Genomic DNA, 27,474 nt, shown 5'->3' with positions numbered 1-27,474 from the left:
TGTCCCGCTGCCTATTGATTCTTAATCCTCAGGTAGGGTTAGAATGTTGCATTCATTCACAACACAAATTTTAGATGCAGTGTTTCAGTGGCTCGGTTGCTCTCATTTTCTATTCTAAGACATCCAACTGTTTCATGCGGATTGATTCATTGTCCTCCAAAACCCAATTATGATTTTATTTTTGAATTTTCTGACCCACTTTTGCTTTTGATTACCAAACAGGTTTGGTTTCTGCTGTGATTTTAATTTGCATGTGACAGCAATCCCCCCAAATATTTGAAAGTAAGTATGTGGGTGTTACTGAATATTTCAGATGTGGCCGTGGCTGCTCCTGCAACATCAATCTGGTAATTTCCTTGGGTTTTAATCTTGACATTTTGGCAGAGGAAGACAATCATTCAGCGGTGTTGTTTGATCTCCATCCATCCCTGTCAAATCTTCAAAGTGCCCATCTCGCTGCTGCATTATTAATTCCCAAACAGCTGTTAAAGTCTCTGAAGTGTCTCCTCAGTCGAGCAATCTATCCTGCTCAATGGGGAATATTGCCTTGTATTTTCAGTAATGTGCATGATGTCATTGTATCTAATGTCCCTTCCAAGATGATGACTGAGTGGTCTGATGACTCTATCACAACAATTATTATCATATTTGTGATGTCAAGAGCAATTCAAGTTGCACTTGGCACTGATGGAATTCATTTAAACCAAGATGTTATCTTTTGACATTTACAACTAGGTCCAGTTTAAAAAGTATTACTGTATTAATGTAAATGAAAGGAAATCAAGTCATCTGCACACCTGCCATCATTGCAAATACCCAACTGTTTACTTAGTCCATGCCCCATTAATTTCTATTGCTACACCTGCTTTCGATTCTTACTTAGCATGTAAAGAAAACAATGGTAGATTGACTACTAGAAATGCATAGTTATCTTTGAAACAATGGGTCTTTCACATCAGAGATGGACAAAGACAGACTTCTAAATTCTGGCCGGCGATTGGTAATTTTGTGGGTGAAATCACAACTTGTTTATCTGCTGTAGCTACCGAGCTAATGAACTTAAGGTTAGCCCCACGAGTTGGTTGAAAAATGCTGCCTCTGGCTAACTTCTTTAAAGGGACAGTCCACCCCATAATCAAAAATACATATTTTTCCTCTTATGTGTCCTGTTAATTTATTAATCCAGATTGTTAAAGTGTGAGTTGTTGAAGATATTGGCCAAATAGATGTCTGCCGTCTCTTCAGTATGATGGGATTAGATGGCACTTGGCTTGTGGTGCACATATTGCCAAAAACAAACAAACAAACAAACAACAAACACAATACATTTGAAAAACTCAATAGCAATGTCCCATTGACCAGGTTACTCAAAATAATCCACAGACCTTGTGAGCAGTTTCATGTATGAACTATGTATTTTCTTCGACCAAACTTTACCTGCCAAAAGTATCACCATGCAGAAGGAAGCGTGCATCTACTCATCGTGCTTTTGACAGTGTGAGAGTGCCCTGAAGCCGCGGTATGCAAAACTGACTTGAAAAGACGCAGTTTACTCCACTTTCATAGCATAATTTCTCACCATGGTCAGTTAGCCTACCCTGAGAACTAGCACCACCCCTAGCCATCAGCTAGTCTTGCGTGAGTTGCCATGTAAACACAGCACGCCTGCAGGGTAGGCTAACTGACCACGGTGAGAAATTATGCTGTGAAAGTGGAGTAAACTGCGTCTTTTCAAGTCAGTTTTACATGCTGCGGTTTCAGTGCACTTGGATTATGATGGACTAGCCATTCTGACGTAGATGCACGCTTCCTTCTGCACAGTGATATGGTTGGAGGGTGTTGTTTGGTAGGAAAAACTAGTTCCTACATAAAACAGCTCACAACAAAGTCTGTGGATTATCTTAATTAACTGGGTTATGATTTCTTGAAAGAGACATTGGCTGCGAGTTTAAATTAGTTTTTCAAGAGCAGTTTTTTCGCCGCTTTGAGCATCACAAGCAGCACGCCATCTACGGCTGATATGTCCATCGTTCGGCCACTCACACCAAAACAATCTAGCTCAAGTGCAGCTGTAAATGAGCGGTGTAGCTAGCGACTCGTCAAAAGTCTTAGATTAGAAGATTTATAAACTTTTATAAACACCCCTGGGCACAGGATGAGTCATCAAACAATTGAAAAATGTTTTACCTGGTTTTACAGAACGATAAAAGCCTTTTGATGTCAAAAATACTCTAATACTGATTTTTTTTTCAACATATACAGTACAGGCCAAAAGGTTGGACACACCTTCTCATTCAATGCGTTTTCTTTATTTTCATGACTATTTACATTGTAGATTCTCACTGAAGGCATCAAAACTATGAATGAACACGTGGAGTTATGTACTTAACAAAAAAAGGTGAAATAACTGAAAACATGTTTTATATTCTAGTTTCTTCAAAATAGCCACCCTTTGCTCTGATTACTGCTTTGCACACTCTTGGCATTCTCTCGATGAGCTTCAAGAGGTAGTCACCTGAAATGGTTTCCACTTCACAGGTGTGCCTTATCAGGGTTAATTAGTGGAATTTCTTGCTTTATCAATGGGGTTGGGACCATCAGTTGTGTTGTGCAGAAGTCAGGTTAATACACAGCCAACAGCCCTATTGGACAACTGTTAAAATTCATATTATGGCAAGAACCAATCAGCTAACTAAAGAAAAACGAGTGGCCATCATTACTTTAAGAAATGAAGGTCAGTCAGTCCGGAAAATTGCAAAAACTTTAAATGTGTCCCCAAGTGGAGTCGCAAAAACCAAGCGCTACAACGAAACTGGCACACATGAGGACCGACCCAGGAAAGGAAGACCAAGAGTCACCTCTGCTTCTGAGGATAAGTTCATCCGAGTCACCAGCCTCAGAAATCGCAAGTTAACAGCAGCTCAGATCAGAGACCAGATGAATGCCACACAGAGTTCTGGCAGCAGACCCATCTCTAGAACAACTGTTAAGAGGAGACTGCGTGAATCAGGCCTTCATGGTCAAATAGCTGCTAGGAAACCACTGCTAAGGAGAGGCAACAAGCAGAAGAGATTTGTTTGGGCCAAGAAACACAAGGAATGGACATTAGACCAGTGGAAATCTGTGCTTTGGTCTGATGAGTCCAAATTTGAGATCTTTGGTTCCAACCGCTGTGTCTTTGTGAGACGCAGAAAAGGTGAACGGATGGATTCCACATGCCTGGTTCCCACTGTGAAGCATGGAGGAGGAGGTGTGATGGTGTGGGGGTGTTTTGCTGGTGACACTGTTGGGGATTTATTCAAAATTGAAGGCACACTGAACCAGCATGGCTACCACAGCATCCTGCAGCGGCATGCCATCCCATCCAGTTTGCGTTTAGTTGGACGATCATTTATTTTTCAACAGGACAATGACCCCAAACACACCTCCAGGCTGTGTAAGGGCTATTTGACCAAGAAGGAGAGTGATGGAGTGCTGCGGCAGATGACCTGGCCTCCACAGTCACCAGACCTGAACCCAATCCAGATGGTTTGGGGTGAGCTGGACCGCAGAGTGAAGGCAAAGGGGCCAACAAGTGCTAAACACCTCTGGGAACTCCTTCAAGACTGTTGGAAAACCATTTCAGGTGACTACCTCTTGAAGCTCATGGAGAGAATGCCAAGAGTGTGTAAAGCAGTAATCAGAGCAAAGGGTGGCTATTTTGAAGAAACCAGAATATAAAACATGTTTTCAGTTATTTCACCTTTTTTTGTTAAGTACATAACTCCACATGTGTTCATTCATAGTTTTGATGCCTTCAGTGAGAATCTACAATGTAAATAGTCATGAAAATAAAGAAAACGCATTGAATGAGAAGGTGTGTCCAAACTTTTGGCCTGTACTGTATTTGGCATACAGTGCCCTCCAAAAGTATTGGAACAGTGAGGCCAATTCCTTTATTTTTGTTGTAGACTGAAAATATTTGGGTTTGACATCAAAAGATGAATATGGGACAAGAGATCAATATTTCAGCTTTTATTTCCAGGTATTTACATCTGGATCTGATACACAACTTAGAAGATAGCACCTTTTGTTTGAACCCACCCATTTTTCATGAGAGCAAAAATATTGGAACATGTGACTGACAGGTGTGTTTTGTTGCCCAGGTGTCTCCCAATTACATTGATTATTCAAACAATAAATAGCACTGAATGTCTGAGCTCAGTTTCAGATTGGGTACGATAGGTTTTGCCTGTGCAGACTGCATTTAGAGGTGGAACCAACATGAAAACCAGAGAGCTGTCTATGGGTGAAAAAGAAGCAATTGTGAATCTGAGAGAAGATGGACAATCAATCAGAGCCATTGCACAAACATTGGCCATAGCCAGTACAACCATTTGGAATGTCCTGAAGAAGAAAGAAACCACTGGTGTACTAAGCAACAGACGTCGAACAGGTAGACCAAGGAAAACATCAGTAGTTGATGACAGAAACATTGTGAGAGCTGTAAAGAAAGACCCTAAAACAACTGTCAGTGACATCAGCAACAACCTCCAGAGGGCAGGAGTGAAGGTATCCCAATCTACTGTTCGCAGAAGACTTCATGAACAAAAGTACAGAGGCTACACCAGAAGATGCAAACCACTCATTAGCAAGAAGAATAGGAAGGCCAGGCTGGAATTTGCCAAAAGGTACAGAGATGAGCCTCAAAAATTCTGGGAAAAAGTTTTATGGACTGATGAGACAAAGATTAACTTTTTCCAAAGTGATGGAAAGGCGAAAGTTTGGAGAAAGAAAGGATCTGCTCATGATCCCAAACATACAAGCTCATCTGTGAAACACAGTGGAGGTAATGTCATGGCTTGGGCTTGCATGGCTTCTTCTGGGACGGGCTCTTTCATCTTCATTGATGATGTAACAGATGATGGCAGCAGCAAAATCAACTCAGAAGTCTACAGAAACATTTTGTCTGCTAATTTAAAGAAAGATGCAACCAAACTGATTGGGAGATCCTTCATCATGCAGCAAGATAATGACCCAAAACACACTGCCAAAACAACAAAGGAGTTCATCAGGGGCAAGAAGTGGAAGGTTTTAGACTGGCCAAGTCAGTCTCCAGACTTAAACCCAATAGAGCATGCATTTTACCTGCTGAAGAGGAGACTGAAGGGAGTAACCCCCCAAAACAAACAACAACTGAAAGAGGCTGCGGTGAAAGCCTGGAAAAGCATCACAAAAGAAGAATGCAAAAGTTTGGTGATGTCAATGGGTCACGGGCTTGATGCAGTTATTGAAAGCAAAGGATTTGCAACTAAATATTAAGTCTCATTCACTTTAATCTATTTTAAGTTTATATGTTCCAATACTTTTGCTCACCTAAAAATTTTGTGTTCCATTACAAATAATGCTATCTTCTAAGTTGTGTATCAGATCCAGATGTAAATACCTGGAAATAAAAGCTGAAATGTTGATCTCTTGTCCCATATTCATCTTTTGATGTCAAACCCAAATGTTTTCAGTCTACAACAAAAGTAAACGAATTGCCCTCACTGTTCCAATACTTTTGGAGGGCACTGTATAACAAGAGACAAATGAACAACCAACACAGGGACACAGCACTGGAAAACTATGACAAAAACTATATTTTTGATTATATGGGGACTACAAGGACGCATTTGGCTACTACTGTCAGTAGTATAATATGCAAGTTATAAAAACATGTAACACCTGTAGCTCATATTTGAGCAAATAAATATAGCAATTAGAGCAGATAATGCATTCCTCTACACTTTTGATCTTGTGTTTTGGGTTTTGGATCATCAAATCATGTTCCAAATAACTAATTTATTGTCTAAATTTTCAGTAGCAAAGAATAAATATTCAAACATGTAATGAGTAAATGCAAAGCAAGTTGTTTGGTATGTATTTGGCTGGCATTTCCCCACACTGCTTATCTGCTGTTTCCACACAGACATAAAGATGGACCACAGGTGTAGCAGGACAGGTGGAAGCGTCTCTCTACCGGGCGAGGATCAGAGAGATGAGACAGATTAAGCCTCTGATACCACTGTTCAAACACGGGGAGGCATGACTCCAGTTTGCTAAACAGGCGGCGGAACCACAGACGCTCACTATTTCCTCCACATTAAAGGAGCAAAGTCTCCCTCTGCCTCTCTCGCTCTGTCTCTCTCTATTTTTAGCCACCCCTGAGATGAGAGACGACCCACCACTGCGGCGGTGGCAGGCGTCAGTGGGCGATGGTATAGCGAGAGCAAGAAATATTGATAGGAAGACAAAGAATGCACAAAGCAGAGCGATGGAAAGAGACAGGAAACTGGAAAAAATAAGATAAAGTTGAAAGAAAGCACGAGGCAACGTTTCGTAATGCTTGGAGATCCTGATGAGTTTGATCTAAACCAAAAGTGAAATCATGTTCCGGGGGCCTTACCTATATCCCCGCTGCCTAACCTGAGTGCAAACATATCTATCCTGTTGGCTGTGGAATCAGATTATACAGGCGTTATGAAGGCAGATGGAGGAAAAGGCATATAAAAAAGAGAGATGGATTTGCTGGAGAGAGCATACAGAGAAGTTTAAATTGCGGAGGAGTGTGGACATTGAGTGACAGGGGAGACACTGGAAGAGACTGTGGACTCACACTGCAAGCAACATGGTTGTCAGTTCGCTCTAAAATAACTCCAAGCAACGAGAGAGAGAGAGCAGCTCAAGCATCTACAAAATACTAAACAACAACAAATCCTTTATTTTTAACTGCTATGGATTTCCCCCATTCATAAATGTACATTGCTAGCATGCTGGTACATCCTAATTGGGTAGCAATAGCTGAAGATAACAAGACAAGTTCACATTCATCCCAACATTATCACAAATGGATACAACTTCCCTCCAAGCATTACTAGATTTGTGTCTTACAACTAAAAGCTGTAAAAGCTTGGGAATCTAAGAATATTTACATTTATGCTCTCACTATTTTTCCACTTAGCAGTGTGAAGAGCTGTTGATAGAGTAAAATCACAAAACTGATGACCATGGAAGTCAAACGTTTCATGGTTTTCAGCCAACCAAACACATCACAGCAGACAATCTTGTAAAATATTCACAACAAGTTCAACTACATCCAACAGTGAATTGATCCCACTAAAAGTGTTGCCTGTGTGGGTAAAGCCTGACTTAAATCTACTTCTTTATGCTATAGGGTCCAACATTCTCACCAACACATTCTCACCCTGCCCTCGTCACATATCAGTGTTTTTCCTTCAACAACAAACGCACATGTTTGAGTTTAGGAAAAAAGAACAGGGATGCAAATACCGCTCTCCCAGCCGAAAGTCGATGTTGATTGGACCCATCCACCCCACTCAGACTTTTGCCACGTTAACTTTTGCTCTTGTTCCACTGCATTTACCCCCGGACGCCATTAACCCAAAATGGTGACCGGCCATGTTATGCCAATGTTGAAGGACGGCTTTTTTCATCTGTGTCTGACGACGCAAATCACTGCCCTTGCACTGGATTTCGATGACTTGGGAGTGAGACTGGGTTGTCCATACAGGCTCCACTGTTGTCCAAAAACTATAAAAAAAAACTTGTCATGAGCCACACTATTTTATTGGGTGACATGTTCCTTTATTACCAAGAACACAGGCTTTGTTTATTTTGAGTCAGTTCCACAATCACTGTCCTGCTGCCTCTGGATATCTCAGATCAAAGTCTAAAAAAATGTTGTAAGACCAAGTCTATGTCCATCCTCTCACTTATCCTCCTCATCAGCATCCACCTCCTCCTCCTCCTCCTCATCATCATCATCATCCTCAACTACCAGTTCGTTTACAAACTCTTCACCCTCATCTTCCTCCTGCTGCTCAGCTTCTCCATCATCCTCCTGCTCTCCTTGTCTGGCCTGAGCCAACATCTCTCTCCCTGCAGCACATGGCTCTCCTTCTTTGAAGCAGTGGATCAAATGGTCCTCACTGCCATCACTTGCCACTGTCAGGCCACACACCTTAAAGCACAATATTCCAAAAACGTATATTAAAATAATTATAACATTTATGGTGCTGTTACTCTCTCACACACACACAAACAGACTCTCTCTCTCTCTCTCTCTCTCTCTCTCTCGCCCACACACACACACACACACACAAACAGACTCTCTCTCTCTCTCTTTCATTTACAAACAGAGAAACTCACACACACAATCACCTTGAAGGATTTTTTCACCACCTCCATGTCCAACTCCTCCCAAGCTTTAAGCACCCAGGCGACAAGTAGGCGGCGAGCTGGGGCTCTCATGTTTCCTCCAGCGGTGTAGGTTTTGTCCGCGTCACCGGCCACCCAGCTGTCATATGACTCGTGCAGACTGGCTTTGAACGGCTGATTCCAAACAACGTCAGGTGCCTGGATGTATTTTGTACATCCTCCCGGTATCACAGCCATAGTTATCTTGTAGCCCCGCTTGAGCTCCTCTTTAGTGGCCTGGCTGATGTGGCATCGGTAGGAATCCCAGACGAGGAGACGAGAGCCAAAGTTGAATTTCCCCACAACTTTCTGCAGCCAATCTGCAGTGAGGTTGTCATTCATCCAGCCGTTTTTAGAGGATGCTATCACCACTCCACCAATACTTTGCATCGCCTTGACTTCCCTGACACCTCCTTTGAAAACCACAAAAGGTTTCAGTTTGGTCCCGTCCGCTTTTGCTGCCAGAACAACAGTCAGGTGGCTCTTCTCGTGGCCTGTAGTTTTCAAAGGGACACTGCGGGCCCTGCGTGTCTCCACAGTAGTGGACCCGACCATGTCAAACCACACCGCAGTTTCATCCATAGCTATGATGTCTCTGTCCGGTATCTTCTTTGTTTCAATCATCCGGGATGAAAATGTCACAATCTTCACCAGCTTCTTGGTGAATTCTCTGGCATCCTTTTGGGCCATAGTTGTACGTCTTCTGCAAGTGAAGTTGTTGCGGCGGAGGAAACGATTTAGCCATCCAGCACTGGCTGCAAACTCCTCATCTCTGCTGTCACTCACGGTGGCGTACATTTGTTTCACCATCGCCCGGATCATTTTACGGGACACTCTCTCGTGGCGTGCCCGTTTGCCGATAACCCATTCCCGCATGTTTATCTCAAGCTCCTCGGAAGCTTTCTTCCTACCTCCACCAGGCAGCCTGGCCCTTTTGCTATCCTCCTCGGACAGACGCTGAAGCTCAGTTTTATTTTTTCGCCAATCTCTCACTCTCTTGGGATCGACAGAGAAACGTCTAGCGGCGGCTTCTCCCGAGTTTTCCTCTGCATATTTTATGACAGAAAGTTTGAATTTCACGTCGTACTTTTTAATTTTTTTTTGCTGCACCAGAGCCATGGCGATCATCGATGTGATATTGACAGAAAGCAAGCACAATAGCCTACGTGAAAAAAGCGCGAAGAAGAAAAACGTGCAGTGTCAGCGGTCAATGTCTTCTTCTTTGTTTTAAAAAAATAAATAAATTAGACCTGGTGTTTATTTGGAACCAGCGGTTATTTATCAAAATATACACCTGCACCCGGCGTTTAAAGGGGACCCTGCGGTTATTTGAAACCCGGCTATTATTTGGCAATTTACGGTAGGCTAACCCATTGTTTGTTTTGGTGTTTTGCTGGATATGTTGACAAACACAAAAAACTTGAATAATCTGTTTCCTTTAATTATGAGACAAGTTTCCCTGGTTATCTTTTGGATGTCTAACAGGCGTTTGGCTACGCTGATGATTATGTATTATTTTATTGATCATTTTATTTTTACAAAAATCCATGTCAGGAATCTGTTTCCTGTGAAGTTTACCCAAAGTTTGCCTTTTTTTTTTTTTTTTTCAGTGTTGATGGTAAATATAGTCTTTTAAAGCAATGAATTCCTCAATACGTGTTACACTGACGAAGAGAGCTTAGTTCACCGCTGAAAAATCTGTTGTTATTTCTGCATCCACTGGTGTCATTTAACGTGACAGTGACGTAGTTGGAGGCAGGTAGAACTCCAGGCTATTTCAGCTTGAATTCCTAGCCTCAGCCTCTAGTTAGTCAGGGGGCGTGCTCTAGATGCAGCTGAAAAGCATCATTTTCTTGTTCTCTTTGCTCTTTGTAAAGTAGCTTTGTTCCAACAGTGAAACTGGCATCCCAAAATATGATCATAGAGGATGATATGGATGAAGATACAGTGTTTTGGCTGACTCTGTTATTCAACTGTATCAGAATATACACCGGAAGAAATGCAGCAGAGAGGACGAGGCTGCGGCTGCGTTAGCCGTGCAAGGCAGTGGTTCCTTTGCTCAAACTGCCCTCTGATGCCAACGGCAACTGAATCATTCTGGAACAGTGAATTTCAGCGTGGGAAGTTTTGTTGGATGTTCTCGCAGACGCCAACCCTGAGAAAGCCTGTGTGTGTGTTACTATGCATGAAAGTTCCCCTCCACACTTGGACAGAAGTGTGCTGGAAACCTTCTTCTGATCCTGAAGATAAACTGAAAAGACCAGCAGGGTTGAGAGAGCAGATGACCACTGAGTGATTGTTTTTGTCACTTACTGCTATGTTTTGAAGCTTGCTCACAATGCATCCTGATACTTGTAGGCACTGCTGCCATGGCTCTATGAGCAGAACTCAGCTTTCTCTGTCAGTACAGTATGCACTGAGGAATTTATTGCTTCAATTGGTTACATTTACTATTTGTACTACTATTTACTGTTTGGACATCCTCATAAAAGATGCTGAATTTTCCCTTTCAAAGATTTGTTAAAATCAGTTTGCACATATATTTTCTTACAGTTGGATTGATGTTGGCGATAATCCTTTTGCGTCATGGCTCACGGTTAGGATTTTGGCTTTATTTTGTCCCTTCCTGTTCCACCACAAAATCCCAAGGTGATATTTAATAGTACAATGAAACACGCATAGGAGACAGTGGGTTAAATATTTCTGGGAGACTGTGCTTGACAATTTTTTAGGAACATTTAGAACTGCTACTTAAAATTTGGTGTTCAGTTTTACTGCATGAGTTGAGCAGAGCCTGCAGAATACTCGCTGTGTGCCAAGATATCAATATTGACAACAATGTGTGCCTCGTGAGTGTGAACACATCTGAAGTGCTGGAAACATTTAATTAAACTGATGAATAGACAGGCAACTGTGGAAAAGAGACATATTGAGAGAGAAAGAGGAGAAGATGACACAAATTTTGCAGAAATGAGAGAATGACTAAAAGAGGTGAGAAACTAAAGTGCAACAAAAAGACCAAGAGAAGCACTTTAGTTCTGCAACACAGAGGCGAGCTGCAGCTGTCTGTACCTGCTCGTGGTGCTCTATGCCCATGCTTATGGTGTTGATCAGGATGGCGATCATGATGCCTCGGTTGAAGTACTTGCTCTCCACGATTCCCCACAGCTTCATCCTGATGTCATGCCATATCTCCCTGCATCCCTTCTTAGGAAGACAGCCTCCATGGCTCCCTGCTCCTTCCTTGTCATTCTCGCCCTTCTCCTTACCACCAGATTGTCCCCCTTCCCTGTCCGTTTCCTCTACAGCTCCTTCTTCTGCTTCGTCATTTACTGCACTGCGAGCTGGTCCCACCCCATCAGCGAGCGACAGGGCTGCGGCACACTGAGGGCAGCCATCGGTGGCAGACGTGGCGGTGAGGGCCACGGGTGATGCATGGTCAGGTCTGCTATGGTGGGGACAGGGTGGACCTGAAATGTTGCAAATAGAGGGTGTTAAAGGGTCAGCTAATAAAGCATGCATCTAAATACTACTGCATATTTTTTAAGCTACATACCGTGCCTCGTCACTGCTCTCCTCTCACGTCCTCCCTTCCCATTGGTTTTCCTGTTCCTCCATTCTTCACCTCCTCTTCCTCTTCCGACCCCTCGAAAGCCGCGCGGTTTCCCCCGCAGGGTGTTGAAAAGGACAACAGTTTGTCTCCTGGCCTTGCGGAGGATGTGACATACCAGCTGGAAGAGTTCCTCATAGCAGTCCCCGGGCTCACTGGCCAGGGTGGAGGAGGACGAACACTGTGCTCGCTGCTCCTGCATCAGCTGGTGCTCCCTCTGCTTTGTTTCTGAGAACTGGGTGGCGATTACCACGAGGCACAGGTTAATCATGAAGAAGGACCCAACCTGGGAGGAAGAGATATACATGGAAATACAGTTTTTTAAGACCCAATGAAAAGAGCAGAAAATAGATTTATTCCACAGTGTAAAATGTGTTCCAACTGAAAACACAGTCATGAAATTGTCTGAGCTATTAGCGGTCAGATTCTGCCAGCTAGTCACACTGTATAAAGTACTATCAACAAGATGGCTTGAGGCCAGTGGAGTTTCTCTGCTGCTAACTCCAGCCTGTTAGCCCACTTGGCTGGACAAGTCCAAACATAACACATTATACAATATGGTTGCAAACAAAGCTGCAGTGTTATCACTGAGAACACTGAGGATACTGAGCTGTAACTGACTTGAGAGTAAGATAGCATTTTGGTAACACAACCAACAAAACACAATAGTTTAAGGACAGCCACTATTAACCCATTAGAAGAACTGAGCTAAAACCTTAACTACCTTGATACTCTTGTAATTCCACCTCCTAATATATGGGAGGTAAAGCTTATATTGAATCCCATTTACACCGAGCAGCAACCTCCAGGGCTGAAAAATGAAGCAAATGCAGAAGTGCCAAAAATTGAGCATAGCTGATGGAACAGCTGATTAATGAATGAGTCAACTGATAGATCACATGGTTCCTTCCTATGCAACCAATTGGCTAATCTTATTCAGGGTGCTCTATTTAAACTGCTCTGGCCTGCCTACTGTTGCTGCTCCCTCTGCAAGTTGCTTTGCAACCCACCTCCACTCCAGCTCCTCCTTTTCAAGCTGTGTCTGACCTATCAATGTCATTTGTGTTTGTCATTGATGCTGCTCTGTTCTGTTCCTGGGGGGTCTTTGCTGCTGCTCTCCCTGCCTCAAGCTTTTCTTGTATCCACGTGGAAGGGCAGAGAGGTGTGATCTCTCTGCTTTAAGGCTTTCCACATATGCACATGGAAGGGCAGAGAGTTCCGCTCTCTAGGCTTTAGGTGTTCCATGTAGGAGCATGAAAGGGCAGAGGGGTGTGCTCTCTTCGCCTTGGGCTTTCTGCATAGGTCCTGGGAAGGGCAGGGAGGCCCCAGAACAGAGCCATACTGCCAAATATAATACTGTAAATGAAAATAAAGTAAATAAAAGTTTTCTTTGACTAAAGTGGTCCTGACTGAACTGCATTTCCTTGAATGGTCACTTAAGGCTGGGTCCAAAAGTAATTCAATCCCTATAGACCCCCTTGGTAAAATGCCCAGCTTCACAGCAGATATAAAGATGTTTACAGTCTAACCCTCGTATAAAAAAGGTTTTGGTCAACTTAAACACTGTGGATTGCTATATAACACACCCATTTATATTTTATTACGGCTTAAAGTTACGCACAATTAAGGGCAAGGCTTTGAGTAAGGCGTCACCACAGTCTATGAGTCAGATCCATGCCTCGCTCCTAAATAGCTCCACCCTCTTGTCCAATCGTGGTCACTTCTGGCTCCAAAATACCAAGATGGCAATGGCCGAAATGCCAAACTTGAGGCTTCAAAGCCAGAGTCCACAAACCAATGGGTGACATCATGGAGGCTACATTCATTAATTATGATTATAATTATGATTCACACATAGGGCCAAGCAATATATCATATTACTTATATATCAATACCCTGATATGAGACTAGACATTGCCTTAGATGTTGGATATTGTGATATTGTGTGATGTCTTCTGTTTTTAAAGACTGCATTACAGTAAATGTATGTAATTTTCTGAACTTCTGTTTTATTGTTTACCTTTAACCACTTAGTCATTATCCACCACCCCTTCCGTCCGCCCTGCTCGGACTTTCACCCTCTTAACTTATGTTGTTGCCTGGCCGCAATTCCCCCTGACGCCGTTTGGTGCCATTACACAACAATGGGGACCAGCCACATATCATGATGACATGAAAGGACAGCTTTTTCGCCAGTGTCTGACATTGAAAGTCACTGCCCAATCACCAGTATTCAGCAACTTCAGGAGTAAGACCATGATGCACCGACAGTCAACCCTAGAATATTGTTGCAATATCAAGACTGAGGTATTTAGTTGAAAATATCATGATATTTGATTTTCTCAGTATCACTCAGCCGTATTCACACAGGACAAGTATTATCATGGAACTTTGTGTGATTTAGTCATACCTAAACATCCTGAAGACTTTACTTTGTTATCACTAAGATGTGACATACTGTAACCAAAGCGAGTACCAATTGTATAGAGCTCCAAAGTAGGAGAAGCTTTTTGGCACAGCCCTGGTTCAGTGTTAGAAGTCCCATTCATTTTCTCCACACTGTGAATGTTAGATGACTCACAGTTGGAGTACTTCCACAGATTGGATGAAACTCTTATGGTTGAATCATCAGAACAAAAGATGATCTGTATTAAATAATATCTGGATGTTTGACAAAGAAAAAAGAAAGATAGTACAAGATAAGTGTAAATTTGTAAGTAAGTGCCTTTTAGAAAAAAGGAAAAAAAATCTGATCAACAAGCTGCAAATATGCTGACAATACAGTCTGCAGCTCAAATGAATTTGCTTTTGGATTATTTGTAATATTTGGATGCATTTTGCAACTGTGGCTCTTTGTTTCATCCCTAAGTGCAACAGTGACGTGTTTGGAATACACTACAGCTCTAATTTGCGCCTCTGACCGGCATTTTGTCAATAGCAATGACAGCCAAGGCCCATGGGTATTGTAGTATTTATAGCCACTTGCCACACCAAACTAACAGGAAAAAAAAGAAGCTGAAAAAGATGGGATGTCCTTATTATGACAACTTGACATTAACCAGGATGAAATTACCAGAAGATATCTTTGTCATGACAATAATGATCATTATGTCAGCTTGTCATAAACACAAAAAGAGGTGCATTTCTTGTTAATGTCAAGTTGTTATGACAAAGACATCTTCTTGTAATGTCATCCTGGTTAATGTCAAGGTGTCATTATGAGGACATCCCAAACAAACTTAATGTCAACTTGTCATGACAAAGACAACTTCTGCTAATGTCACTTTGATTAATGTCAAGTTGTCATAATCAAGACAGCCCAAACACATTTAATGTCAACTTGTCATGACAAAGACAACTTCTGGTAATGTTACTTTAATTAATGTCAACTTGTCATAATCAAGACAACCCAAACAATGTCAACTTGTCATTACAAAAAACGAATGACACTTAATGACAGAAGTCATAAATGTTTATGACATGTACATAATGTTTATGACAAGTTCACGACCGTGTCATGTCATAGTTATGACAATGTCACGTCACTCTTATGGAGATACCTTCAAGTAAAGTGTTACCAAATATTGCTACTGGCCAAAGTTGTTATATATTGGCATATCAAATATCAGCAAATCTGCAGCAATGAAGACGACTAAAGTGAGATGAACACACTGAAAACTTTCTTCTTAGTTAAAATAGACGTTGACAAAGTTTTCGTTTGGGAACATAATTAGGGATGCATGATAATGGATTTTTTTTTCTGAAATCGGATATGCCAAAATACCGATATGCTGATATGTAACAACTCATTTGAGCGATAACCGCTACTGATATCAATATATCCACTTTTGTCCCTACCCAATTTTAGTGATCATCAAGTCACTTCTGTAGTGAAATTAACATCATATTATGCATGTATACTCTTATGTACTCTTGTATCATGACGGCCTACCAGCAGACGGAGTCATCAAATACAATACTTTTCAATGTATGTAATATTCATTTATTGTGCAAAATAAGAAAATGCTATTGGCAGATTTAAATAGTTCATTATAATGCCGGCTGCTATTGGCTGATACCGATGATGCACTGATATTATCAGCATGTTGGCTGATTCTGAGAATTAATCTTGAAGCCAGTATCAGCCCATACCGATGATGTGCTGATATTATTGTGCATCCCTAAACATAATTTGCAGTTAAAAAGGGAAATAAATTGCACTACATGTTTTCGCAATACTCAGCATATTGCAAAACTTTTAAAATCAAAACCAAATTGTATCTTGGCTTAAATATTGTGATAACATTGTATTATGGGGTCTCTGCTGATTCCCACCCCTATCATACAGTAACCATGCCCATGTGCATGAGAGATTGTATTATGCCATCTTGACGTAAAAAAAATCAAGTTGTCTGTTAAAATAGCATGAATGTGCGAATTTGCAAGCTTATTAATAATCACATGAGGTCTCGGGGTTAGAATACTGGTCATGTGGGAAAAGGGCTTTGAATGCCAACTTAGATAAAGTATTTATGGCCGGCCAAACCTAAATGTCACTTTATTTATTTAAGGCTAGTGTGATAGTACTGTGTGGTCTTTTCCCCCGAGGTATCATTGATAAGAGTTCCATTTCAATTTCATTTGGTTTTTAAGATGTGCTGACTGTTGCTGGTCATGCTATCTATCCAGTTTTCTTTTAAACAAGTTTCAGAGTAGTTTAAGAAATTCACCCTTTTCTCAGCACTTTTGTTTAGCTTGAACTTGAAGTGTTAATTATGAAAGAAGCAAGAATATATAAAATTCAGTACAAAAGTTTAAACCTATCACTGTGAGGATAACTCCATGTAATTTAAAACACCTGTGGAAAACACTGGTGTAAGAAAAAAGTCTGAGAGATGACTAAAACCAGGCCTTGAGCCTGATGAAAATGTCTTGGGAGACTTGAGTACATGTGCAATACTCAAACACAAAAGTCAGAAAAAAAATCCATTCTTTACACCCCACATCCTCATTCTTCATCTCTTTCTTTCACTGTTGAGTTTAAACCTGACTCAATGCTCCATTGTTAATAAAAAAAAACAACCAGGTTCAAGGCCAAGTTAAAGATTTTCTATTGCTTAAACCTTTACGATTGTATAAATATAATCACTGCTCAGAGGTGAATCTAAAAACTGCAGGTTTGCTGTGTTGCAGTGCTGCACGTTTGATGTTTCAGGCTCACTCTCTTTACAAGATACAGCAAGTGAAGCAGGAACAGAAGGAGAGAGAAAGGGCAAGGTCACTCAGAGAAGCAGAGCTGATGTGGAAAAAGAGGAGGAGAGAGCAAGCGAGAGGGAAGAGAGGGGGATGAAGTCTAACGCTCTCTGGGCTGTGATCAATAGTGATGGTGAAGCCTGATAACCCCCTCTGCTCTCCATCTGAACCACTGTGACAAAGACTATGGAAAAGCTGGATAAAAAAAAAAGTGTGTGTAAGCCAACGTGTGTGTGTGTGTGTCTATGTGTGTTCTGTGTGTAAAGCTGCTCTTCATTGATCCAAAGCAGAGATTTGCGGTCAGACTCAGGCTGGTGTTCATGCCAGCTCTCTGGACTCAGGGACTGAAAAGGAGTCAGTGGGTCCCAGCGCCCGTTCAGCACCCTCGCCGATCCCATCAAATATTTATACTCACACTCTGCTGGAGCCGCTGAAATACAATTAGATTAGTGTGTGGGTCTGTGTGTGTGTGTGTGTGTGAGAGAAAGCAATGTTGGTCTTTGCAGCAGAGTGACATAATGACTATGTGTGAGAGGCAAGTGTGGATGACAGTGAATGGATGCACTGTGTGTGTGTGTATGTGTGTGAAACAGAGTTTGAGGAGGAGTGAGAAAAAAGGAGACAAATCCTCAATTCCTTAAAGAATTACAATGAGTCCCAAATTCCAAAGATCCACTCGTCAATATTTTCTAACAAGGAATCAACTTGTGTTGGGCTCGTTAACTCATGAAATGAAATTTCAGTCAGCAACACGTTAGTCAAAGAAAAGTTTTTCCATTTGCAGTATTATATTTGGCAGCATGGCTCTGTCCTGGGGCCTCTCTGCCTTTCCTAGGCCTATGCAGAAAGCCTCTTCCACACACCTACATCGACAACATAAGGCGAAGAGAGAGCACACCTCTCTGCCCTTCCACACGCTTACGTGGAAAGCCTTAAGACGGAGAGAGCACACCTCTCTGCCTTTCCATGCGCCCATGAGTTGATGATCAGCTGATGTAGCTAGGATATGAGCTGAGCTTGACATCGTGTTCTACCTGGACAAATGCTATGCTCAGTTTATTACTCATTACTTTTTTTTTTTTTTTTCAAAAATAAAGTAAGCACTTTACTTTACTTTTCCATTGCATCCCACAAATTTGTAATTATGTCCTTCTCCTTAAAATTCACACTTCGCAGGTGTGCCTCTGTGTGAATGTCAGGGTAACCTCAGGGTAGTGCAGCTAAGGCGAGATACCTTGCAAATGATTTTTCACCTGGGGGTCATGTGTTGCCTGTGACTAATATTTTCTCAAGGATCTGTCTTAAAGATGGAGAGTCAGTCAGAGATACGCAGCATTTCATCTATCACACATCCAGACACAAGCTTCATTAGTTCTTTGTCGCTTGCAGCCTGCAGCTGTCCATGATTAAAATCCAGTATGGGTTGTTTAGCCAATGTGGGACACCAGCCTTCCTCCATTGCTGCAGAGGGCTCACCTTTGGTGGAGTGTATTTCCTGGAGCTTCATGTTGGTGTGCTGTCATAGTCAGTGTTTCAGATAGGATGGTTGATGTTGTGTTTTTCACAATGGATTGAGTCTTGGTATCCCTACCTGGAGCAACTATGTTCTTGTCATCATCCTCCTGATAGAATCAAAGTAATGGAAGCATTTCCAACCACTGATGGTAATCATTTCCATCTTTCAAATTAGCTTACTGCTCAGTGATGTGCATGCATGAGGATTACTAAAACGAACCTTGGATGTGATTGACTGTTGGGTTTTAAATCAGTAGTGAGGTGATAAAAGTAAGCTTGTGACAAATTATTGTAAAACTTAAAAGCCAATTAAACACCCAGCCCCTGTTACTAGCCTCATGTAGCTTTACGTTTTGACAAATAAACACCTGTCTCAATTAGACTCCTGATCTGGACACCAAGCAGTTCATTGTTTTCAAATAAGTTCTTCAGATGTATAAAACCGGGTTGTTGGCTGCCTCAAATAATGTATCCGTTCCTTGATTAGCCCCTAAGTTATTACAGGCATATCCCTTTAGTCCGTAAGGGTCCTCAGATCAAAAGAATCAATGATACCAATGGTGCCATGATACTCGAGTGGTGTAACTCTTTCTCTGATGAGCTGTCTGTTGGAGCTAGATTAAATGAGTGTTTCATAATTGATATATTATCTGAAACCATTTTGTGTGAAAGAAATTCAAGGCCTATTCCAAATATAGGCCTGCTGATTTCATTTATTAAAGCAAATAATAGCCCAGGCTACAAATTCAAGTTTTACAGTACTTGTTCTTGATGTTACTGTAATATTATTAGTCAAATTTTATTAGTAATTGGTTATACAACTTGCTACTTGGAAAAGTGCTCTGGAGCTTTTGAGCCCCTTTTAGCTCATTGTTTTGGTTTTATAGGACATTTACTTTTTTGTTAGGCGCTCTCAACAGCAACAGAAGGAAGCTGTTTTCAGCAAACAAACTCACGCCTATGATCAGGGGCACGGTAAGCCTGGATTAAAAAATTTTTAAGGGCTCATCTTGGGGAGGTAGACTGTAAAGACTAACCCGGCGGGGGAGTGTTATGTTACTCTCCCTGGGTCTACCTCCTCTGTGGTAGTATAGGTAAGGTAGAAATTGTTGTGAGGGCTGGTCTTGGGGAGGTAAACTGTACAGCCTAAGCCGGCAGGGGGGTGTTATAGCCTAACAAGGCTTCCCTCCCTGGGTCTACCTCCTCTGTGGTAGTATAGCCAAGGTAAAGGAGGTTGTTCGGTTGGTGCGGGGAGCAGTGAGAGCTGGCATTAGGGGAGTGTCTCTGGGACGCCAGAGATCACTGTCTAGCCTCCTGGAGGTGTTGTGGGACCACCTAGATGAAACACTGGTGAAAGGAGGTTCCCACCTGATGACCCCAAAGACATGTTAGTTATCACTGCTCACTGGTCTGTATAGTTAAGCCTTGCCATAATAGCTTATCATAGGGCTTAGGAGGTTATTCACTGAGTGCTGATCCTTTTCTAGAGCACAAACGTCTTGTGTTTATTTGAATTAAAGAAAAATTATATAGATTGGTAGAGAGACTAAACGTTGCTTTGTACTGAAAAAAGAAGCTCCCTGAGGCTCTTCTCACCCCTTAAAAACAAACAAAGCAAAATGGTTTAGGCCACCCGCCCACTAGGATTCATCTCTTAACGCAACTAGAGGCTAGTAAGTGACTGCCTTAGCTGCTGGAACAGCAATGTACACTGTCATGTTTATCCCCAAGAAAGAGATATCGGGGTTTCAAAAACAGAAAAGAGAGAAAGGAAAGTAAATCAAGCAAACTGAGGTAAAACAGTTTTCAAAACAAAGGGACACAGGGCCCGGAGTGCACAGGGCACAGAATTAAGTGCTACGCCCCTGCTTACAGTGTACTTTGTTTGCAGCATTAAACTGCACACAGGCAAATCTAATGAATAGCTGGTGAAGAAAATTAAAATATCTAGCAGTTTAAGAGCCAGATTCTGTTCAAAGAAGTTAATGGAGAACAAAGCAATGCAAAAACCACATCGTGTTTACTTATTTTCTAACCACACAACTGTTTTCCAACAGATTAACCATCTTAATTAGTCATGTCAGGTCTGAGTTGTGCCCCCTAAGTGGCAAAATAAATATTAAACAAGATTAAATGCAATATTACTCAAATTTCAGCTATTTGCATGGACAGTAGGAATTCATCAGGGACTATATAACAACCAAAAATATGCTTTTGCTGTCAAATCAATTTGAGCACAACATTTGTGATTGGAACAGCTGCACCTTTAGGACACCCATCACAACCGGGTTGGTGAAACACACTGGTTTTAGAGCAAACTTTTAAACTCAATGATGTGTTCATTTACAACAACTGTTGCGTCAGTGATAGATTGTTTAACAATGCAGTTAGGCTCCAGTGAAGCACTGTTTATGGCTTACAAATGTTGCAAATGTAATTTTATCCTAATTTCAAATGATGTATTTAACAATTTACTACAAAACCCAATTCCTGCAATAATGGAAAGTGATCTGAAGTGAATTTTGGGGACAAAATATTTCTCAAACATTTGCCACAGTACTGCTGTTACATCACAGCATCTTTGGGTATTATTGTCTCACAAGTCAGTCACCTGTTGTTGTTTTGTTTCGTTTGAGATGGAGTTGCGTGGTAAAAGTAGTAAAGGTTATAGATCAACTAAACCCCAGACAAGGTTTGTTAGCTCCTGTCTAATACACAGTGAAACAACCATGTGCCTTAACCCAGACTCGTGTATGGGCTGAATGTTAACACCAGGTATAAGTGAGGGCACTTACACTGTGTCAAATCAAAAGGCTTATCACACTGCGCAGCTCTGTAACAAACAGGTTGAGGCTGGCATTTCTGAATGTTAAACCGTAATTCCACAGGGCAAAGCTATTTTCCACAGAAAGCCTTTAATTCCACTGAGTCCTCTTGTCTAAGCTGCTCTACATGATGGTAATCAGTGTACAGCATCTCTCAAACTCTCTCCATCTTTATCTCACTTTTTTCATCTGTCTCTCCATCTGTCACATACTCTCTCTCCATCTTTCTCTCATCACTGTTTTCATCTCGTCTTGCACTCTCTCGTATCGCTCACTCTTCACCCCACTCTACCTCCCTCCGTCAGTTCAATTCAATTCAACACGCTTAATCTGCATGAATGTTACGTGAGTGAAATTGTCAAAGCTTCTATACACAACCTGAACCTCTCTTCCTGTCTCTGTCTTTCCTCTCTTTCTCTTGGTTGTCGTCACTCGCTGTCTTCTATCCCCCCATGCTCTGCGTCGTGCGGTGTTAAAGGAAACATAATTAAAAGTCTCGTCATCTGTCTGCTAGTGAGATGAGGACAAGCAGAGATATGAACCGAACTTTTAACGCTTAAATCACTTTCCTGCACTAAGTTTGTTTATGAGTTGAGCCTTGAAACACGCTGCAACGGAGCCGACAAGATCCAGATTGTCAAAGCTCGTCTCTGTGGAAAAGAAAGACAAATGTGCAACAACTGCAGGGAGTCAAATCATGCTAGTTTACAACAATTTTATGCATGACTAATTAAAAAATATTCATCTTGAAAAACATTAAAAAGGTTGGATCTACTTCCTCATCAGTGTTTCAGGCTTTAGTAGATACTCAGAGGGAACATTTTTGATTCAAATCAAGCAATCAAGATGATTTTGATTCAGAATCTGGAGGAGGGTTCAAGTGGACTCTTTAACTGGTGAAAGATTTTAGGCATGCATTTACAAATGCAGATGTGGTTAATTGAACAACACTAGTAAAAATACGCCTGCTGTGCCTTTTACTGTTGCTAGGAAACCACCCCATCACCTCCTTACACCAACCTTCCCGTGTAATCAATCTACTGTTATTTTCCCAAGAAATTAAGGCAGAGGGTTGCTGTAGCTCTGGTTGAGGGTGAGAGGCTGTCAGTAAATAGTTTGTTGGGCACAGGGAAACAGAGATCTGCGTGGGTACATGAGACACTAAAAAAGAGGGTGGATCATGGGGAGTACCACCAGTTGGTCCAGGAGCTTCGCCTCCATGATGGCCATTTCCAAGCATATTTTAGGATGACCCAGGGCAGTTTGACAATCTGCTGTCTATTGCTGGGCTGTATAGCTCTGGGTATCCAGCAACCGCTACCACCAGTTTCTCCTCCGTTGTTTACCAACTGTAAATTTGTTGTTGTGACCACCACAGAAGGCCCGCCTCTCAAATCACCAGACTGGACAATGGGAAAAAAGGTGACAAAAAAAGAGATGAAGTTGGGTGCTTTTCTGCTGTGATTTGAAGTCTTTCAACTTCAGGCATATCACGGCACAAAAACCACGAGCGAAAGGGCTTCATTCTCATTCAAAACAAGTACAAAAAGGCATCTCCAGCTGCTATAATAATCGGGGCCTTAGAGTGCATGTCTAAAATAGCAGTGGTAGTGATGGCTGGCTGATGGATCTAAAATATTGTCATTTTTTTTCAGAGACAAAGTAGCCAAACCATTAAATTACAAATTCCAGGTCTGTCACATAATGCCATTGGGTCGCAGAGATCTTTGTTCACATAGACTTCCATTGTGAAAGACACATCTGTGAATCAGAGGACACATTTTTTTGGAGCATCACTGTTACAGAGTATAGTTGCACCTTCTACACTGAAAAGTCACCAAAAAGCTTAAAATTCACACATGCTCCACTATGAATATGATCGGAAATTGGGGAGAAATTAAGAATACTAACAACCAAAATTACATGTCTCCTTGACTGTAGTGACGGCTACATAATGTAGAGACTTGCAGTAGTGACCTTCAGTTTAGGTCACAGTACAGCATTGATGGCATTGGACTGTTTTCATTTTTTAGATTTATTTTAAAGTGGTTCCTGCCCTCTTTACTTGGGTCTTAATGTTTTATGTGTGTCTTCTATTTAATATTAAATGCATCATGTAAACAAAATGTGCTGTACAGTATAAACTTCCCTTGCTCTAATACGAATACGCATTTTAATTCTGAGGGTTGGTGGACAGAACGGCATAATGTATGACATACTGTTAAGCCTGATGCTGTGATCAGTGTGTCTGCTCCAACCATGTGAGCCCGGAGGACACACTGAGGGATTCGCTCTAATTAATATCATTTCATTTAACATCAAAGAGGGAGACCAACATGTGGTCGTTTCCTCTCTCCTGCGCTCCAATCCTCTCTCTGATTTCATGCCGGCGCTCCAGCCCATCATCACCACCTCCTGATTCCTTCTCTTCATTGATCCATCCACCCCTTTCCCACTCCTCCTCCACTCCTTCCCTCCTCATCACCCTCACTCTTAAGCTCACTCACCATCCCCCCCTTCCCTCTCACCTCCTCCATTTCCTTCCATCCCTCTTCCCTCTATTTTCTCTTCAATTTCATCATCCTTTTTCCATCTCTTACTCTTCACCAACCCTTACTCCAGTCCTCAGTAATTTCCTTCCTTACTTTCCTCCTCACTCCACCCCTCCTCAATGATGTTTTCACATCAAAAGGCAACCATTATATGACAAATCAACTGTGGCAAGGCAATCTTGATGCAGAAGATAATGTTACACAGCAAAAATCTGGAAAATAGTGTGTAAATGTGTCCTTTTCCATGTGTGTGTGTCAATAAACTTGTTTTCTGATATAACTATTATCTGTAAGACTGGTGGAGCTAAATACGTAGGGATGACTACTGGAGCAGTCCATGGCATAAAAATTATACTGCTGATCGAAGCACTAGGGGCAGTTACGGCAGTAAAGCATAGGCAGATAAAATGAAGACATAAAGCCGGGTTCAGTTGGCCTTGTAGGTTTCTGCATGCCACAGATATATGTTACATTTGCATGTTTTATATGTATCATATTAACGTGTAATATATATGCTGACTTTGTAATAAGGAGGTAGAGAGGATGGCGAATGGCATTTAACCCAGGCAAAATGCCTGCCAAGCTGCAGCCATATGCACACAACTGTTCAAGATCACGAAATAACAAAAGTGGTTGTGTTTAACTGAGTCACCAAACTTTTGTAGCGACCCGTCAGTATGTTTCTATCCTCTTTTTAGGCTCTCAACTTGGGTGTTTTGTAGCAACCAGTCAGTATGTTTCCATCTGCTTTTTAGGCTCCGAACTTGGGTGTTTTGTAGCAACCAGTCAGTATGTTTCCATCTGCTTTTTAGGCTCTGAACTTGGGTGTTTTGTAGCAACCCATCTGTATGTTTCCATCTGCTTTTTAGGCTCCGAACTTGGGTGTTTTGTTGTGACCTGTTTGTGCTTTTCCAGCAGCTTTACGGCTCCAAAACTAGGAGTTTTGTAGCAACCTGTCAGTATCTTTCCTGCTGCATTTTAGTCTCAGAATGGGTGTTTTTTTATCAACCATCTGTTTTTTAGGCTCAAATGTGGGTGTTTTGTAGTGAATCATCAGTATGTTTTCATCTACTTGTTAGGCTTCAAACGTGCATGCTTTGTGATGACATATCTGTGTTTTTCCAGGGGCTCTATAGGCTCCAGACTTGGGTGATTTGTAGCAACCCATCGGTATATTTCAATCTGCCTTCTACGCCCCAAACTTGGTTGTTTTGTAGCAACCTGTCTGGGTTTTTCCAGCGGCTCTTTAGGTTCCAAACTCTGGTGTTTTGTTGTGATCTGTCATTGTCTTCCCAGCGGCTTTTTAGACTTAAAATGGGTGTTTTTTTGGGTTTTTTTTAGCAACTAGTCAGTATGTTTCCATCTGCTTTTTAGGCTCCTAATTTGGGGTTTTTGTAGGGGTCCATCAGTATGTGTCCATCTGCTTTGTGGGCTCCAAACTTGGGTGTTTTTTAGTGACCCGTTAATGGTAGTGCTACGTAAAGCAGTTATTATATACAGAGACATCATTACTTTTTATAACCAAGTGATATTTGTGCCTAAACCTAACCACACTACAACCACAGCACTGAAATGTAAAGTTTCAGCATATCCCTTACACAATAATGTGCAAATTTAACATGTCTATGGTTTGCAGAAATGTAAACATATTTTCTTGTGATTGAGCTGCCAGGTGTCTGCTCTTTGTTTTATTGAGAGTAGACTTTAAAGGCAGCTTAAATGTATGTTAGTTCAGGGCTAGAGAATGGTGTCGCCTGTCATGGGGCCCAGTAGATTTACAACAGCACAGCCTGATACCCACTGCAGGGCCTAGTGATAGGTCAAAACATCATTTCACATTAATACTGGGCTTCCATAGGAACGCTAATCATGCTTTTGGCACATTTTACTGTGTATTGATAAGTGGATTTGTGTTTGCGTGCCTGCTTGCACGTGCATGTGTGTGTTTCCGCGTGACTGAGAATAATGTGTAGAGTGATGGATGCATGAATGATACCCAGTATACTGCTCAGCGAGAAAAGGAAGATAAAACGAAGGCAGGTGGGGTGTGGATGAACGGAGCCAGGAGGTGAAAGGAGGTTAAGGAAAAAAGAGTGAGACACAGAGGGTGTAAGGGAGGCAAAGGGGGATGAATGAGGGAGGGATGGAAGGATGTGTTATCAGACTCAAGGCTTGATAGATGGCGAGAAATGATAAGAAAGGTAAGGTGGCAAGTAGCAGAGATTGGCAGATTTAAGGAGATAGACAGATGTAGAGAGTAATGGAAGACGAAATGAAGGAGTAAGAAAGGAAGGGAGTGTTGGTGACACAAGAGGAGAGGAAAAGAGAGGCAGAGCTTGTGCTTGGATCTGAAGGCAGGCAATTAAAAGTGTAATAAAAAAGACAAGACAGCCTCTGGGTTAGGGAAGTAACCAGGACCGGCAGTCACACTGCATTATGATAACACTTACACACACACACACACACACACACACACACACACACACACACACACACACACGCTCACACACACTCTGACAGGCTAAAAAAGAAATATACTGAGGGGAACAAGCATCAGCGCTTACATACAAAAGCATACACACACACTGCAGCACACATGCAGAGACAGAAGCTAAAGGATTGGAATTAAAAAGTGTTTTATCAGAACAAAAGGGGGATTCTCCAGGGATTTCAGCTCAGCTTTCACTACAACACTGACAGCCGTGTATGTGTGTGTGTGTGTGTATATGTGTGTGTACATGTGTGTGCAGTGGCATGCAGGTGAGAGAGAGAGTAGTGGCAGCTTTTCATTGCAGTCACTTGTAGCTTTGCAACAGAAACAGGGAATCTAAAAGTATGTAAATTGGCTGACTGCAGAAACTACAACTTCCCTGTGTGTGTGTGTGTGTGTGTGTGTGTGTGTGTGTGTGTGTGTGCAGCATTATGATGATATTGATCACCCAGCCCTACAGTATGCACACTTCCTGTACTGAATGTGTATGAATATAACTTACAATAATCAGTAGGATGAAGTAGATGAAGTTGTAGAAGGAGTGAGCATCCATCACATAGTACATGATTTCCACCCAGCCTTCAAGAGTGATCACCTACAGTCGAGGGGAGAGATCACAGTGAATAAACAATAATTTCATGCACAAGAATTCTGCTCTATGGATTGAAATACACATGTTAAAGGAAGAGTTGCTCTCTGGCAGCAAAGTTAGATGAGAACATCGATACCAATCTCATGTCTGTCTGCAAAATACAAAGCCCCGTTTCCACCAAACACTTTTCGTACGGTACCTGAAACGGTACCTACCTATGCAACAAAAGTAACCCATCAGACATGGTACCTAGACCCTAGTGTTTTCACTGCAAACAGTACTCTTAAATGTGGGCAGGTTTGTTGTCACATACTGCTGGTTAAAGTTGTCATAGTGAAATTTAGGATGTGCTGATGAATTCATGTCAAGTCATGCACTGAGGAACATTACAAGTTAAC

At 41.8% G+C, this 27,474-nt stretch overlaps 1 protein-coding gene across 1 annotated transcript in view; it reads right to left on the bottom strand.

Moving 5' to 3' along the window:
* The window catches only part of LOC117255300 (voltage-dependent T-type calcium channel subunit alpha-1I-like), a 386,243-nt gene that overhangs the window by 135,165 nt on the left and 223,604 nt on the right, over positions 1 to 27,474 (bottom strand). Inside the window, exons 8-10 of the mRNA XM_078166400.1 lie at positions 26,987 to 27,079; positions 11,795 to 12,134; positions 11,311 to 11,708 (exon numbers count right to left, since the gene is read on the bottom strand). Coding sequence (XP_078022526.1) covers positions 11,311 to 11,708; positions 11,795 to 12,134; positions 26,987 to 27,079 — 831 coding nt within the window. The remainder of the gene's footprint in view (positions 1 to 11,310; positions 11,709 to 11,794; positions 12,135 to 26,986; positions 27,080 to 27,474) is intronic.

The sequence above is a fragment of the Epinephelus lanceolatus genome, chromosome 3 (assembly GCF_041903045.1).
Source record: "Epinephelus lanceolatus isolate andai-2023 chromosome 3, ASM4190304v1, whole genome shotgun sequence".
NCBI classification, from domain to species: Eukaryota; Metazoa; Chordata; class Actinopteri; order Perciformes; family Serranidae; genus Epinephelus; species Epinephelus lanceolatus.
Note: the sequence above shows the minus strand (reverse complement) of the source record. Positions and strands in the feature narration are given on the sequence as shown.